Source organism: Carcharodon carcharias, chromosome 10 (assembly GCF_017639515.1).
Source record: "Carcharodon carcharias isolate sCarCar2 chromosome 10, sCarCar2.pri, whole genome shotgun sequence".
NCBI lineage: Eukaryota > Metazoa > Chordata > Chondrichthyes > Lamniformes > Lamnidae > Carcharodon > Carcharodon carcharias.
Window position 1 is genome coordinate 168,853,372 of NC_054476.1, and position 18,322 is coordinate 168,871,693.

Genomic DNA, 18,322 nt, shown 5'->3' on the forward strand with positions numbered 1-18,322 from the left:
GTCTTGAACATTCTTGATACATATCCAATAGGCCGTTCTGATTCATCGTCCATTCAATGGGAAAGCATTGCTCCCACTCCATAAGGAGATGCATCACATGTCAGAACCAACTCTTTTCTTTGGTCAAAATGTACTAATAGGGTAGATGAGTGTAACAGCTGTTTCACTTTTGTGAAAGCTTCTTTCTGTGGTGTTTGCCAAGGCCAATGTTGGTTTTCCTTGAGTAGGTAATACGGGGGGGGGGGGGGCCAGTTCTGTTGACAAATTAGGCAAAAAGAGTCCATAGTAATTGATCATCCCCAAGAATGGTTTGAGCACGGAGGTGTCCTTTGGTGCTGGTGCCTCTCTAATGGCTCTCAATTTTTCTTCAACCAGGGGCAGGCCCTGTGCATCTACCTGTGACCTAAATTCTCTTTCGCTTGGAACATGCACTTTCCTTTTTTTAAACACACTCCCACCTGTGAAAAATGTTTCAAAACTTCTTCCAAATTGGCCAAATTTTTCTTTTCAGTCAGTCCTGTCACTAGAACATCATCTAAATAAACTACAAAATGAGGCAATCCCTGCAGTAAACTTTCCATTGTCTTCTGGAATATGGCACAAGCTGAGGATACACCAAAAGGCAAACTGGTACAGCCCTTTGTGTGTATTAATTGTGACAAACTTCTGGGAGGCCTTCTCTAACTCGAATTGTCGATAAGCATGACTCATATCATGCTTTATGTAGATGGTTCCACCTGCCAACTTAGCATACAAGTCTTCAATTTTTGGTGTAAGGTGTCTGTCCAACTTAGCTGCGTAATTGGCAGTCAATTTGTAGTCTCCACAAATTCGAACACTTTGGTCAGGCTTAAGTATGGGGACTATTGGTGCTGCCCCTTCCGAGAACTGCACAGGTCGTATCACTCTCCATTTCTCTAATCTATCCAATTCAGTGTCTATCTTTTCCTGCATTGCATAAGGTACTGGTCTTGCCTTCACAAATCAGGGGTAGAGTCTGGATCAACATGAATTTTTGCTTGTAGCCCTTGGATCTTCCTGAGTTCATCTTGGAAAACTGAGGCATATTTTTGTAGTAGGTCAGGTAACCCAGTGGCTCTCAGTTAGAAGATCTTAGAAGATCTCAGTCCAATCCAATTTAATTTTTTTCAGCCAGTTTCGTCTAAGGAGACTTGGCCCCTCCTCTGCTACCACCATCAAGGGTAATTGCACTGATTAACTTCTGTCCTGTACAGTAACCCTGCTTATGCCTTTGATTTTGATGTCTTCTCCCGTGCAAGTTTTCAATTTGGCATCTGTTTCTTTCAAATTTAATTTACATTCCCTTTAACTCAGATATTTAAAATTATGCTCACCTATCACCATATGGGAAGCCCCTGTATCCACCTCCATTCTGTTAGGCCTATTATTCACTCTGACTGTTATAAAGATTGGTTCTGTTCTTCCTACCTTTAAATTATACAATTAATAAATATCTGAATCTGTTATTTCAGGCACTTCTATGTTATGAATCTCACAGGGTTTTTTCTTTTGATTGAAAGTCTGCCTGATTCTATCCCTGCAAAGTTTCATGAGGCGTCCATTTCGATGACAGTAAAAACATTTGATTTTTTTAAACTTTGATTCATTACTAGCTTGTCTGTTTCCACCTCTTGTTACCATTATCCCATGTTTTTGCTGCAAAGTCATTTCTTTTTATTTGTCTATAAGCCGTGGCTGCTTCCCACTTCTCATTGGAGCTGTACATTTTCACACCCTTTTTGGCTGGGGCTCCCCGCCTAATGAGTCGGACGGCCCAATTTTACTCTCCCTGTGTGGCTTTCAAGTCTCTCACTGTGCCTTCCATAGCCAGTGCTATTTGCTGCGCCTTCTGAAAATCTAAATTTGTTTCCGACAGTAATCTCTTCTGAATCGAATCTTCATTTATACCGCACACCAAATGATGTCTAAACATTTCATTTACAGATGTACCAAACTCGCAATACTCTGTTAACTGTTTCAGACTTGCCACATAACAAGCACCTGTCTCCCCTTGGGGTCTATTTCTTGAGTTACATTTGAACCGTTGCATCATTACCGAGGGCTTGGGCTGGTAATGATTCTTCACAAGGCTCTCTAAATTATCAAAGCTTTTCGAATCTGGGGTGCTGGGTGCCATTACACTTTGGATCAATCCATAAGTCTTACTCCCAAAAGTGGATAAGAGAATTGCCTGCCTCTTCTCCTCCCCAACAATGTCATTAGCTTGGTAAAAGCGAGGTGTTCAACATAGTGAGACCAATCATCTACCATTGGGTCCAAAGGATCAACTCTTCCAAACTGCAGCATGCTGCCAGAGGACTGCTTCAAAGATTAGGATGAAAATTCTACTTACAATTACCGTGTGAGGCACGGCCCAATTTTGGTTCACCTGATTTTCTTCCTCCATTTTTTGGCTTTTTTTCTCGCCCTTCCTTGCTTTTTTTTTACCTCAACCCCTGTTTGTTGGATCCTGGTCACTAGTTTAGTCAGAATAGTGACTTCGGGTTGCATACTTGTTTTAGGATGACCGTGTTGGTACCATAGACAGAGCAGATCAGCAAACAGTTCTTATGTAGAACACATTCTATTTATTTATAAAGGAACTCAGCAGCTACACTTGTGTACTCACAACTCAAACCCTGTCTCTACAATACAGACTCTTACTCTAGACTACTCACTATTGATTACAGTCTACTGACTACAGACTACTAAGGTAGCCCACACTACTCTGTCATTGGATAATAAGATCATGGGATCTTCTACTATAATATTCTTCTTAAAGGTATATTACAGATCAGATTACCACACTCTGTATGGAAGGCACCTTTTTTCTAATATCTACTCCATCAGCACCTTTGTTAAGGCTAGACTGCCCTGGCGTACATCAAGATTATTCCTTCACTGTTGCTGGACTGAAATCTTGGAACTCCCTTCCTAACAGCACTGTGGTCGTACTTACACTAGATAGACTGCAGTGAACTTTCAAGAAGGCAGCTCACCACCACCTTCTCAAGGGCAATTAGGGATGAACAATAAATACTGGCCCTGCCAGCAACGTCCACATCCCATGAAAGAATTTTTAAAAAGATCCTGCAAAACTAAAAATTTCCCTCAAGATCCAGAGCTGCTTGAGGTCACCCACCACAGCCATCTGAAGTGTTCTCAATGGAAGCTCTCCATCTCCCAATCGGCAGCTATGAAGATGCACTTCTTGCAATTGCCATGTTAGTTAAATGTAGCGATTGTAGATATAACCTTTCCTACTGCCACTAGGGGTCACATGATTGTACTGACACATGAGCCCTAAGCGTGTGTAATCATAGGGAGGGTGCTTTCTATTCCTGGACCTGTTTCAAACGTGTAGCTTCTAAAAGAGCTCTGTAATAAAGTTATCTGCTTCAAGTAAGAAACCTGTCCAGTACCTCAAGTTCATTACATTTGGCGACGAGGATAAATAGCTCGGACGCTGTGCCTCACCTTGTGAATGTGAATATATCAATTCTTAAGGAAAGAAAGAAAAGTATACTCACCAGTCATGACACCTTTCAGCAGAATCAACCCTCATGACTCATCCATGGAAGTCTGGAGCCAGTACACAGAGCACCTAGGTTTTTAATTTGAGGTGAATGAAATAACAGTGGAGGAGAAGCAGAAAGCAATTCTTTTAAGTATCTCTGGTAGCAAGACATATAACCTCATCCAGTCTGATGGCCCCAAAGACACCCAATTCTAAATCTTTTAATGAATTGGAAGACTTTCAGCTGAAGCCATCAGTAATAATGCAGAGATTTAAGTTTAACTCCAAAGTAAGGGGCGCAGGAGAGTCCTTTGCAACTTATACAATGAAGTTGAAGCAGTTGTGACTGAGCACTGCGAACTTCCGAGATTCACTAAATGACCATGTGGCGGGACCTGTTCGTTTGTGGCGATTATGACAACGCTATTCAGCACCATTTAATTGCAGAAATTAACATTGATTTGAAGCCCATGGAAATAGCGCTAGCGATGGAGAGCACTGATGCAGACTTGCAGACTTTACAGAGTGTGCAACATGGCCCCATTCTTCAGTTGGGACGGAAACCAACCATCAGGCATGGTGCAAAAACCAGAGAGACAGCAGCAAAGTGGGAGATAGTCTCTGCTGCTCGATAAATGAAAAGGCCTCATGGAAGCATCTCAGCAGCGATTCATAAATTAATCACTGATGTAGGGGTAACCGTGTACCGAAAACCTACAGATTCAAGGAGGCAGAATGCCACTACTGCCACAAAAAAGGGGCATGTGATAAAGCAATGCAGGGCGAAATCAAGACAGCCAATCAGACTGCAGACCAAGATGACTGAAATGCACAATGTAACTGAACCAGAAGCTGCTGATGCTGATATCTATTCCCTATACAATGTCAAAGCAATAAAAACTGACACCCTTCAAGTGAATAGGAAGTCTCTTGTCATGGAGGTAGACACAGGACCTTTGACCACAGTGGGTGGAAGAACACACCTTTAAATATCTAAATGAAGGTACCCAGTCACTGAATCTGGAGCAAACCAAGGCTCAGCTGAAGACGTACACTGGAGAGTCAATACAGGTAAAGGGCATCACCACAGTACCTGTGTCCTATAGGCAACAGACAGCCCAGCTTCCAGTGATCATAGCAACAGGTGAAGGACGTCATCTTCTGGGCCATGATTTGATTACAAAAACTAAGCTCAACTGATCAGAAATATTTCAAATGGGAACAGGAGGAATTTCTGAGCTGTTAAGGAAGTAAGACAGTGTATTTCATGACGCATAGGGAAAGATAAAAGGCTTACAAGCAAAAATATATATAAATTTAGAGGTAACACCCCTGTTCTTTCAGGCCAGACCTGTGCCTTATGCCTTAAAGGAGAAGTTGAATGCAGAAGCTAGGCATAATCCATCCAGTCCAATTTTGGAAGGGGCAGTGCCCATAGTCCCCATGATGAAACCAGATCAAACTATTCACATTTGCAGAGGCTACAAATTAACTGTGAACATGGCTGCTAAACTAGATAAATACCCTTTCCCACGGATAGAAGATTTGTACACTAAGCTAGCTGGACTAAAGTACGCTAAGCTATACTAAACTGGACATGAGCCATACATACCACAGATAGAGCTGGACAGCATGTCTAGAGGGTACGTAACCATGAAAACACACAAGGGCCTGTACCAATATATACGCCTACCCTTTGATGTATCATCTGCCTGTGCAATCTTCCAAAGGTCCATGGAAAGCCTATTGCAAGGACTTCCCTGAGTGATGTCCTGATCACAGGATCAACAGAAGCTGAATATTTGGCCAACCTAGAAGAGGTTTTAAAAAGATTTTTGGAAGCTGGTTTATGATTGAAGAAAGAGAAATGTACCTCCCAAGCAACAGATGTCACTTACTTAGGTCATTGATTGGATGCCCAGGAGTTGCATCCAGTAGAGGAGAAAGTCAGGGCAATCGAGGAGGTGCCCTCTCCTACCAGTGTCACTGAACTCAAGTCTGTTTTCGGAATGATAGTTGCTAAACTTGTCAATGATGTCAGCACCTCCACACTTACTATTGACAAAGAACCATCGTTGGTCATGGAATGTGCAACAAGAAGAAGCCCTCGTAAAAGTCAAGACGCTATTACACTCATCATGTCTGCTAGTACATTATGACACATCAAAAGAATTAATATTAATGTGTGATGCATCTGCTTATGGTATGGGAGTGGTGTTGTCACACAGGATTGAAGATCCTTCCAAAGGCCAATAGGTTATGTCTCCAGAATTCTCTCTGTAGCCAAGAAGGGTTATTCACAACTTGAAAAGGAAGCTTTATCAGTAATATTTGGAGTGAAGAAATTCCATCAGTATCTGCTAGGACGACATTTCACCAACATGTCGAACAATAAACCACTAATGGGTTTATTTAGTGATGATAAATCCATTCCTCCAATAGCCTCAGCAAGAATTCAACATTGGGCTTTGATTTTATCGGCTAATGAGTACACCTTTATGCACCGCCCTGGTGTGCATAATGCAAATGCAGACGCATTCAGTCATCTTCCGTTACCAGGTAGCATTGTACATGCTCCGGTGCCACAAGAAGTTATGCATGTGTTGAATTTCTTAGACTCTTCACTGGTCTGTGTGAAGCAAATAAGGAATTTGACAAATAGGGATCCAATTTTGTCAAAAGTCTGAGACCAGGTATTGCTACGGTGGTCAAATTCACCAGTGTCCAAAGAGATAAGAGATTTCATGTTCATAAAACAGAGTTAAATTGTCAAAACTGTTGTGGCCCAGCGGATGGTAAATGCTGAGCTGCTCAAATCCCAGGGAGAAACTTGAAACAGCTGCCACAACTGTTTTGCAATTTGTATTTTATTTCAGGATGCGTGCCTGGAATTCAGTAGTAATAAGTCCACCAAGGCTTAAAGGTTTTTTACAAAACTAAATGAAACATTTATTAATAAATTAAAAGATTTTAAGTGCATGCATAGATCTATAGATTACTACTGTAATAGCTCCTAAATCTCTTAATTATTCTGGCTCCCAGTTACACCTCTATTAAGGCAACAGTAAAAACAAATAGATTTAAACAGACCCAGGCAAAGCACTCAATACCCTGAACAGTGATATTCAAAATGAGTTTTCTTAGCTTCAGTTCCTGTAGGCAGCAACTTGATGCACAGAGACTGGAGGCTTTTCATATTTGTGTTAGATCTTAGAATGCCTTCTCCCTTACACATAACTTCATCTCCTTCATACATGTTTCTCCCTTTTAATGCAAATTTCATTGTTCCCACATGTTCATGCAACTTTACTTTTCTCATAATATAAATCTCTTCATAGTACTAATTTTATCAGTAACATTTGGGAAAAATGTTTGGCTTAGCTTCTTATGGCTAGGTGTAACATCTTACTATCTCTTCGAAATTCAAACTACTCTGGTTTATCTAAAAATGCAAATGTTCCTCACACCTCAATTCCAAAACTTTAGTCTTGTTTGCATATTTAGCATTTCAAACCTAGCGTCCTTTTTGATAACTCAAAGCCTCCAGACCAGCTGTGTCCAATTCAATTAAATCCCCGTGTACACGCATACACACACACACATACATACACACACACATACATACACACACATACATACACAGACACACGTACATACACACACACATACATACACACACATACATACACAGACATACATACATACACACACACACACACATACATATATACACGCATTCACACAGAGAAACTAATCGAAACCCCACTTTTAATCTACCTTCACAATAAATCACAATAATATTTTGAAAATTATATTTTCCTGACAAGATGGCATCATGTTATGGGGATTAAGAGTCATCGTCACTTTGCAAGGAGAGGGGCCATTCTTGACAGAGCTTCACAGTGCGCAACTAGGCATTTTGAAGATGAAGATGCTTGCACAAGTGGCCAGGCATAGACAATGACATTGAAGGCTTGGTCAAGTACTGTCTCCACTATCAGCAACATCAGAAGTTACCCATTTCAGCTCCACTGCATCTGTAAGAGTGGCCTGGTCAACCCTGGTTTAGACTGTATATATAGACTATGTAAGTCCATTTTTAGGTTCCATGTTTTTATTGATCATCGGTGCGCATTCTAAGTGGATGGATGTGCATGAAGTTGGGTCACCGACATCGTGTGCAACTTTTGAAAAGCTGTGTCAATGTTTTAGTGTACATGGCCTACCAGAAGTTATTGTTTTGGATAACGGTACTGTCTTCACTGGTATGGAATTTCAGAGATTCATGAGCTTAAATGGAATTAAACATATTAAAACAGCAGCATATCACCCCTCATCCAATGGGTTAGCTGAAAGAGCAGTGCAAACTTTCAAATCAGGAATAAAGAAGTTATCCGAAGATAGTTTAGAAACACGAATTTCTTGTTTGCTCCTCAATTATCATACAACTCCTCATGCAACCATGGGTTCAACACTGTCTGAATTGCTGATTGTATAAGGTTAAATCTGGTGTTTCCAAACTTAGAGGGGAAGGTAGAGAAGAGCCAGAGCAGCAGAAATTGAATCACGATATTCATAGCAAAGCTCAAAGATTTATTCCGGGAGATACAGGTTTTGTGTGGAATTTTGGAAATGGACCTTGTTGGGTTCCTCAGAAACTGGACCCTTGTCATTCCAAGTGGAAGTGGAAGGTTGGATTGTATGAAAACATTGGGATGAGCTAAGGAGTAGAGAGAGACATTCCAACAACCAGCTATCCCAACTGTAATTGATGTCGAACCTTTAACAAATCGACCTGGAATAGATATACCTGAGGTCTCTGTTGAATTACCTAATCCTGAACTGCCACTGTCTAAGGATCTGATGCTGCAGTTCCTGATCATGTCGATACACTGGGAGAATCTCAAATGGTAGAGCTACTAACTGAATTAGCAAACCACCTCAGAGGCATAATCTTTAATCACATGACTTGTGTATATATGTATATGTTGTGGATTAATATATTCTTTGTAAATAGGAAATGTAAAAAAATACTAATGGGGGAGTAAACATAGTGATTGTAGGTATAACCTTTCCTACTGCTTTTAGGGGGTCACATGACTGTACTGACAAATAAGCGCTAAGCACAGGTAATATTAAGGGAAGGTATTTCTAGTCATGGGCCTGGTTCAAGCATGTAACTTCTAAAAGAGTCTGTAATAAAGTTATCTGTTTCAGGTAAGAAAACTTTCAGGTACATCAAGTTCATTACAGTAAACAAGTACACAAGACAGCACTAACGAGTTTTTAAAGGGTGGTTTATAACTTAGCAAATTAACAGCTATTCAAATATAAATTGAGTCCTTGTAAAAAGCTTATTTCATTATTTGATATTGATGCTAATATTTTTAACCAAATGATAGCAAGATCCAAATGGCTGGACTGTACGAAAGCAATCAGGTAGTGATCGTGAGAGCTGTGATCATAAGGATGGTGGGGCTATGGGTATTTTGGGAGGTGAGGGATTGTTCAGGTGAAATGTTCTTGTAGTAGTTATTCTGACAGCTGGGAGTACTGGGAGCACTTGTGGTCAATGCTCTCCTCTTTGTGCTACTCCCTCCCCCTCCCAGCACAAAAGATAAACCTAACAGTGAAGGAAAATGTTTCCAAGGCAAACCAGCAGCCTGCCACCAGCACAACGTTGGTCCCAGAACTCACAAAGTTGATCATGGAAGAGAAAATAGCCCAAAGGGGACCCAAAGGTTGATCCCCCCACCCCGGCACCCTGACAGCCTGCTTCTGATGACAGGTCATCAACCTGAAATGTTAACTCTGTTTCTCTCTCTACAGTCACTGCCAGACCTGCTGAGTATTTACATAATTTTCTGTTATTATCCCAGAAGTTGACTAGCATCATAAAAGCACAAACCAGCAATGAACCTATCGGAAGAAGGTGAGCCTTTTAAATAGAGCTCCTGCAGGTGGGCAAAGATCTGGCAAATGGGGTATAATGTGGGAAAATGTGAAATTGTCCATTTTGGCAGGAAGAATAAAAAATAAGCATCTTATTGAAATGGTGAGAGATTGCCGAGCTCTGAGATGCAGATGGATTTGGGTGTCCTAGTGCATGTATCACAAAAGGTTAGTATGCAGGTGTAGCAAATAATTAGCAAAGTTAATAGAATGTTATTGCTTATTGTGAGGGGGATTGAAAACAAAAGTAGGGAGGTTATGCTTCAATTATACAGGGCACTGGTGTGACCACATTTGGAAAACTGTGTACAGTATCGGTCTCCTTATTTAAGGAAGGATGTAAATGTGTTGGAAGCAGTTGAGAGAAGATTGACTAGACTAATACCTGGAATGGGTGGGTTGTCTTATGGGGAAACAGTGAACAGACTTGGCTTGTATCCGCTGGAGTTTAGAAGAGTAAGAGGCAACTTGATTGAAACATATAAGATCCTGAGGGGTCTTGACAGGGTGGATGTGGACAGGGTGTTTCCTCCTGTGAGAGAATCTAGGACTAGAGTTCACAGTTTAAAAATGAGGGGTCACCCATTTAAGACAGAGGTGAGGAGAATTTTTTTCTTGCAGAGGGTAGTGAGCCTTTGGAACTCCCCTCCACTAAAGGTGGTGGAAGCAGAGTCTTTGATTACTTTTAAGGCAGAGGTAGATTCTTGATAAGCAAGGGGTGAAAGGTTATCAGGGGTAGGTGGAAATGTGGAGCTGAGGTTACAATCTGATCAGCCATGATCTTATTGCTGTAGGCAGGGCCTACTCCTGCTTCTAATACACTTGTTTATATGGTTAATGCCATGCTTTGTTGTGTGAGTCATGAACTTAGGCAGAACAGTTTTACAAACCAGTGTAGGACCATTATCTTAATATATTTTAATTAGGTTTTTGCATCCTATTGGTATGCTCCCAATGTTGCGATCAGTGGACTTTTGGCCGGACAAGCGCACATCCACCACTTGCTATACTGGACCCTAAAGTGTCCACTTCACACCTAAAACATCCATTTATAAGCCCTGGACTCTTAACTAGAAATTACTAGTTCAAGTCTTGATTGATAATGCTCACTTAATCCGGCTTTCCTTGAAAAAACAAGGATTGTCCACATGAGCCAGATTGTGGTCCAAAGAGCAGAGGGAGCTGGGCATGGTGCTGGCTGCATCTCATCCTGTGCCATTCGAGCATATTGTCTGCCTGGTGTGACAAATAAAGATTTGCATGTGAAATTTTACACTGGTTGTTTATTTTGTAATCTGTTCTGATTAGTAGGAGTTCCTTCATTTTTTTTTTGCTGTGGATCTGATGGAGAACATAAAAAAAGATAAAGAACAGTAATTTAAAGAAGGGAAATTCTAGAACACCTGTGCCATTTAAATAAAGGGAGATGTTTTAGAATTTTAAAAATGATATATTTGAATGTTTCTTTGATTTGTCCATAAGATCTGGGCATTGCTTGCACGCAGTTAGCATTTATCGCCTATCCTTAATAGCCCTCGCAAAGATGGTGGTGAGCCTCCTTCCTGAACCACTGCAGTCTGCCTGATGTAGGTTGTGAGTTCCAGGATTTTGACCCAGCCACATTGAAGGAATGACAATATAGTTCCAAGTCAGACTGGTGAGGCTTGGAGGGGAACTTGGGGGGTGGTGATGTTCTCATGCACCTACTGCCTTTGCTTTTCTAGGCACTGGGTATCGCAGGTTTGGGAGGTACTGTCAGAGTAGCCTTGGTAAGTTGCTGCAGTGCATATTGTAATTGGTACACACAATAGCCATGGTGTGCTGGTGATGGGCGGAGTTAATGTTTAAGTTGGTGGATGGGGTGCTGTTCAAATGATTGCTCTGACCTGGCTGGTGCCCTTTTGTTCTTTAAGGAAGAACTTTTGTTAAATCAATAAGAATTATTCTATAGATTTTGGTAAAGTGGAAAAGATACAAATTAATAGTGTTCCTTACTTTTTGTGCTTTTGGCCCTCACATTGGAATTTGTTACAATTGTTAGTCAGAGCATTATACTTTCTACCTCTAGGCGTTTAGAATGGGTAAAGCTGTAAGATTCTTTAAATCTGTGACTTTTGGTTCACTGAAAGAATGTCCCTGTTCTGTCTGCTTATTTAGCATGGTGGTGTTGGCCTAGCCTTGATAAAAGCATTTCTGTGGCAAAATAAGTTATTTTTAACTACGCTTGGCTGAAGATTGAAACTGGAAAAAAAGATGGGGAATAGAGGGTAGGAAAGGCCATAGGAGACAAACCCATGTATTAAAAAGGATAATAACAGCTTCAGTAGCGATGCTGAATATTCCCTGCAAACAATCTTTTCATAGCGGAAAGTGGAAAAGCCTGCGACACAGATCAATGAAGCGGTGGTATTAAGGGTATCAGAGAGAGCTCAACCATCCAACCCTAGCCTAGTGACAGGATCGAGGCATGGGGCAGGGAGACGGACTAAAGTACAGAAAACTTAATCTTAAAGAATAAAATACAATCCTTCCATTTCAAGTTTTAATTCCATTTTAATGTCTCCAAAAATGAACTGGGTTTTGTTGAAATGTCCTTGAACACAGGAAATGGGGGGGTGGTTCAAACAGTGAAGTGGACTTGGTTACTGCTCCAAAGAGCTTTGACAAATGTGTATTTTAATGTAACGATTTATAATGAGCTGTTCCAACTCAGGTAGATCTTTGTATCAGTTAGCCTACTTAATCAATATCTTCATAATTTAATACATTCTGTGCAAAGGTTGAATGTTGTGATACTTTTTTGCTTCCCTTCTGGTGCTTTTCAATCCAATACAAAAATGCTCCTATTCATTATTATGCTAGGATATAGTTCATGGGAAGTGCTAGCAACACTGACCTGAATTTTGCCACAGATGTCAAGACTCCAATATCACAGTGAAAAGTGGATCCCAAGCCTTTGCTTGCTGGCAGTGGGATCAGATTAGCGATTTTACTGCAGTAAGCCTCCCAATTAACTGCCTGTGGGCCTATCATCTAAATAAGGAGGGCAGGAGGGCTACTGGTGCTGGCGACCCAATCAGAGAGCAAGCAGACCTGGCTGGAAGCCTTACCAGTGCCGCCTGGAGGGGCAGTCGTTGGAGCATGCAGGAGAGCTTGGGAACTATGTAGGTAATTAAAATTTTCTTTCAAAATTCATAGAGCCCTGTGTCTTTCTGGGAGAATCACTAAGGCCACAGGGGTGCCTTCCCTGCATCTGGCTCCCTCTTTGTGCTATGGAAGCTGGTCCCCTAGTACTGCCACAGGGAGGTCACCTCCCACTAGCTAACGGTTGGCCTACCATCAGCAAGGTGATGGTGACACTGTAAAATGGCCCCCAAATTGGGCCTTTAATTATGGCAATTAGCTGTCAGCTCACCTGGAGCGGGCAGCCTCTCTGCTTAAGGTCCCACCGCTGGGAAAATGCCCCGACAGCTGGATTGCATCAAGGAACTGATCTAGCACAATTCCCCACAATTTTACAGGCACTCTCCTGTCTCCCAAGGCTGGTAAAATCCTCACCATTAATTCTTCGTAACCAGTGAACAAATTGCATCCCACTTCTGCCCCTTGCAAGTACAGCTGCTGCTGGAAGTGCAGGCTAGCGGAATTAACACTAATAGGTGTCTCCTCCGTGTAATATAAGCCAATTTGCAGAGAAATGTTAGTATTTTCGCTGGATGTATTAATTCTTCCTGATAATTTTAATTGAATGTTTCCTTTGTTTTTTGCTCCAGTATAATCTTACGTGATGATACAATTCATGCTTGTGTGAAGATACTTGAAAAATCAGCTTGTCTCAGTTGGCAGCATGTTCACACTAGATCATAAAGTATGTCACACCTCTGGACTTGAGCCAAGTGGTCAGATTAACATTTTAGCGGCAGCACTGAGGATGAGACGTGAAACCTGAAACCCTGTCTGCTTGCTCAGGTGACTGCGAATGATAAACGAAGAGATGTTGGAGTTGGTTGTGGAAACATGAGAACAATTACGTAAACAAACTTCTTCATCTAAGCTGTCTAATTTGAAAATTGCCAAGATAATCCTGGCTCCATGAAACAATCTGGTGCCAGGCCAAGTCCATTAGAGGACAAGTTAGCCAGCTGGGGGGGATTGGGAATGGACCACAGGAGGGGGCCTGCTTGAGGTGGTTTTGGGTCACAGTATTTTTTGTGGAGACTGGAGGAGTATTTCTACAAAAATAATTCCCTACGAACCTGCTCAGGCCACTTCTGCTTTATAACCTTTTTTGTTATTCATTCTTGGCGATGTGGATGTCGCTGGCTGGGCCCAGCATTTATTGCCCATCCCAAGTTGCACTTGAGAAGGTGGTGGTGAGCTGCCTTCTTGAACTGCTGCAGTCCAACTGGTGTAGGTACACATATAGAGCCGTTAAGAAGGGAGTTCCAGGGTTTTGAATCAGCGACAGTGAAGGAACAGTGACATATTTCCAAGTCAGGATGGGGAGTGACTTGGAGGGAAATTTCCAGATGATGTTCCCATCTATCTGCTGTCTTTGTCTTTCTAGGTGGTAGTGGTCATGGGTTTGGAAGGTGCTGTCGAAGGAGCCTTGGTGAATTCCTGCAGTGCATCTTGTAGATGGTACACACTGCTGCTATTGCACATCACTGGTGAAGTGAGTGAATGTTTGTGGATGCGATGCCAATCAAACCAGCTGCTTTGTCCTGGACAGTGTCAAGCTTCTTGAGTGTTGTTGGAGCTACACTCATCCAGACAAGTGGGGAATATCCCATCACACTCTTGACTTCTGCCTTGTAGATGGTAGACAGGCTTTGGGAGTCAGAAGGTGAATTACTCGTCACATGATTCCTAGCCTCTGACCTGCTCTTGTAGCCACAGTATTTATATGGCTAGTCCAGTTCAGTTTCTGGTCAATGGTAACCCACAGAGTGTTGATAGTGGGGGACTCAGTGATGGTAATGCCATTGAACATCAAGGGGCGATGGTTAGATTCTCTCTTGTTGGAGATGGTCATTGCCTGGCACTTGTGTGGCGTGAATGTTACTTGCCACTTGACAGCGCAAGCCTGGATATTGTCCAGGTCTTGCTGCAATTGGTCATGGGCTGCTTCAGTATCTGAGGAGCCGCGAATGGTGCTGAACATTGTGGAATAATCAGCGAACATCCCCACTTCTGATGTTATGACGGAAGGAAGGTCATTGATGAAGCAGCTGAAGATGGTTGGGCCGAGGACATTACCCTGAGGAACTCCTGCAGTGATGTCCTGGAGCTGAGATGACTGACCTCCAATAACCACAACCATCTTCCTTTGTGCTAGGTATGATTCCAACCAGCAAAGAGTTTTCCCCCTGATTCACATTGATTCCAGTTTTGCTGGGGCTCCCTGATGCCACACTCAGTCAAATGCAGCCTTGATGTCAAAGGCAGTCACTCTCACCTCACCTCAGGAGTTCAGCTCTTTTGTCCATGTTAGAACCAAGGCTGTAATGAGCTCAGGAGCTGAGTGCGCTGACAGAACCCAAACTGGGCAACAGTGAGCAGGTTATTGCTAAGCATATGTCACTTGATAGCACTATTGATGACCCCTTTCATTACTTTACTGACGATGGAGAGTGGACTGATGGGGCGGCAATTGGCCAAGTTGGATTTGTACTACTTTTTGTGGACAGGACATACCTGGGCAATTTTCCATATGGCAGGGTGGATGCCAGTGTTGTAGCTGTACTGGAGCAGCTTGGCTAGGGGCATGGCAAGTCTTCAGTACTATTGCTGGAACATTATCAGGGCCCATAGCCTTTGCTGTATCCAGTGCCTTCAGCCGTTTCTTGATATCATGTGAAGTGAATCGAATTGGTTGAGGACTGGCACCTGTGATGCTGGGGACCTCTGGAGGAGGTCACTTGGCATTTCTTACTGAAGATTGTTGCAAATGCTTCAGCCTTATCTTTTGCACTGATGTGTTGGACTCCTCCATCATTGAAGATGGGGATATTTGTGGACCCTCCTCCTACAGTGAGTTGTTTATTTGTCCACCACCATTCAAGCCTGATGTGGTAAGACTGCAGAGCTTGGATCTGGTTTGTTGGTTGTGGGATTGCTTAGCCCTGTCTATGACTTGCTGCTTATGTTGTTTGGGATGCAAGTAGTCCTGTGTTATAGCTTCTCCAGATTGATACCTCATTTTTAGGTATGCCTGGTGCTGCTCCTGACATGTCCTCCTGCACTCTTCATCGAACCAGGGTTGATCTCCTGGCTTGATGGTAATGGTAGAGTGGGGGATATGCCGGGCCATGAGGTTACAGATTGTGTTTGAGTACAATTCTGCTGCTGCTGATGGCCCACAGCAACTCATGGGTGCCCAGTCTTGAGTTGCTAGACCTGTTTGAAATCTATCCCATTTAACACAGTGGTAGTGCCACACAACACGATGGATGGTATCCTGAATGTGAAGGTGGAACTTCGTCTCCACAATGACTGTGCGGTGGTCACTCCTACTGATACTGTCATGGACTGTCAATTTTGCCAGCTATTATCATCCACTTGGTATGGGCTAATTTTGAAGAGTAATATTGGTAATTATTCATATGAATATTTATTAAATTTTCCAGATTTGGAAAAGCTCCATCTTCTGAGTGAATTGTAAGTTTTTTGTTACATTATTTTAAACCTCTTAATGAATATAAAAAGTTCCTTGTCCTCTACAGAACTGCTGATCTAATATTTCACAGTAACAATGCTTGGCACTTAGTTTATCATCAGATACTTTTGTAAATTTTGGCTTAGACTTTCTGGTCTGCCAAGTGGAGGGAAAATTAAATCCTCAGCAGATCCGCTGACGTTTTAGTTCTCAAGGCTACAGCCTAACAACAGTGAGTTAACATAACAGAGGAACGAGCTGATGCGTGATGCTGACCAGGGTTGAGTGTAGTGACCAGCAGCACCCCCACCACACCCTCCCCCACCTCCCCCAACAATCAGCAAAAACACCAATAAGGATGATTGGAAATAAAGCCTCATTATACAAAACCAAGAGTTAACTGTAGATGGAATGTCAAATGGTAGAATTAAAGTAGATGGGTAATCTAACAAAGTTCATAGAGGAATGTCGTACAAATATGTTAAGCATTCATCCATTCAAGTGACCAACAGCAATTTCTAGGTGCAATCTCATAGCTTACTTTATTACAATGGTTCTGAATAGTATAGGACAAGGCATTATTAGCAGCAGTGAGGTTTTTTTTATGCAGATGTGGCCGGTGCTGGCTAAGCCAGCGTTTATTGCCCATCCCTAGTGAACTGGCATAATGAAGACAGACCAGAAGATGAATGTTGAGAACAAGTTTAATAATGTGCAATTACTATCTGCCTCCTACACCTTGATGTGCCTCGCTGTGCGAGTATCTTCGATTGTTTTGCTTTCCCGGTTATAAATTTTGAAGAAAATTGAAATAAAACATTAGCATTCATTTACAACCAATAGGATCTTGGGATATTTTTGTTAACTTATACAACACCGGTTGCTTTATCAGATACAATAATTAATGGTCATGGGCCTAAATACACGATGAAACGGTGGGGAGGGGGTGGGGGCAAAGATCTGAATAAACCATTAAGCAGTAGCAACACACATTAATCAACTCAGGTTTACTAAATCACCATGAATCTGCATTAGCTGCACAGAATAGCCAATTGTGCGTCAAGTTAGAATGTGCATAGCAGGATTTTGAAAATTATTTGCAAACAGGAAATAACTCTCATTAATCAGATCACTCCAATTTCATTAACTGTCTGTTTATATATATATATATATATTATATATATATATAGGCTGTTAAAATGCTTGATGTGAATGTGGTTGCATTTTATATCATTAAACGCTACACAAGAAAAATGGACATCATTAAATTCAGACCCTATCTTGGTTTCCTGGTGCTGAAGACAGCTCAACAAGTCTTCCCATTTGTTCCTTCCGCACTCTCCAGAAAAAAAAACTGACAATAGTGGTTATTGATTTCTTCAGAACAAATAACACTTCCACAAACCTCGTGCATCGAAGAATTCATCCTCTGAGCTGTCGGCAGAGTCAAGCACGTTATTCTGCATCCGCCACTGTGAGTTACGGTGTCGGCAAGAGGCAGCTACAATAGGAACAGAAAAATCAGTCAGAGGAAACTAGCCCTTTTAGTAGCTAGAACTAACCCTCAGTTGTGTCTGTGAAGTTCATGATTTCCCACTACAGAACACCACATTAAAAAAGAGCACTAAGTAATGGAAAACCATGTTAGTGTATGGAAAGTAGCCTTGAAAAGGTTCCTCAGTCAACAACAGCCTTTGTATAATGTAGATTTGTTGTGACTGCTTCCATTACAGAGCTCACACAAAGCAGCTTACCCTACTTTCCTAGTTTACATTTTCTGCAGCCCAAATTATACGAAAGGTCTTTAAGTGTTACATAGAATAAGGTGATCGGCTCGCTCAGTTACGCAGTTTGTTGCTCAATGATTAACTGAGTGGTACAGATCAGGTTCAGTCTGCAGTTTGTGCCAATGCAACTGATATCAGCCGGTGTTAGAGGTGTGGCATTAGGTCTCACCAATCTTAGTGTGAAGTGAAGAAAATAAAAGAGCATTTCCCATTCCAGATTTGTATTCACTGGCCCTTATTGGGAGTGGATGGCATGTGGACAGTATCAGGCTAGGCTGTATAAATCTCTCATTTCAATAGCCCGCCACAACACTCAGTAACATTGGAAGAATGATCATATCAGATATAGCTAGCTTACAGGTGAGTAAGTTCGATTTATTGAGGAGG

General features: G+C 41.9%; 1 protein-coding gene across 1 annotated transcript in view; it reads right to left on the reverse strand.

The window, feature by feature from the left end:
• LOC121282919 (membrane-associated phosphatidylinositol transfer protein 3-like) overlaps window positions 1-18,322 on the reverse strand; it is a 244,590-nt gene that overhangs the window by 215,388 nt on the left and 10,880 nt on the right. The window contains exon 2 of the mRNA XM_041196731.1: window positions 17,554-17,649. Within this exon, the coding sequence (XP_041052665.1) occupies window positions 17,554-17,614 (61 nt within the window). The 5' untranslated portion in view covers window positions 17,615-17,649. The remainder of the gene's footprint in view (window positions 1-17,553; window positions 17,650-18,322) is intronic.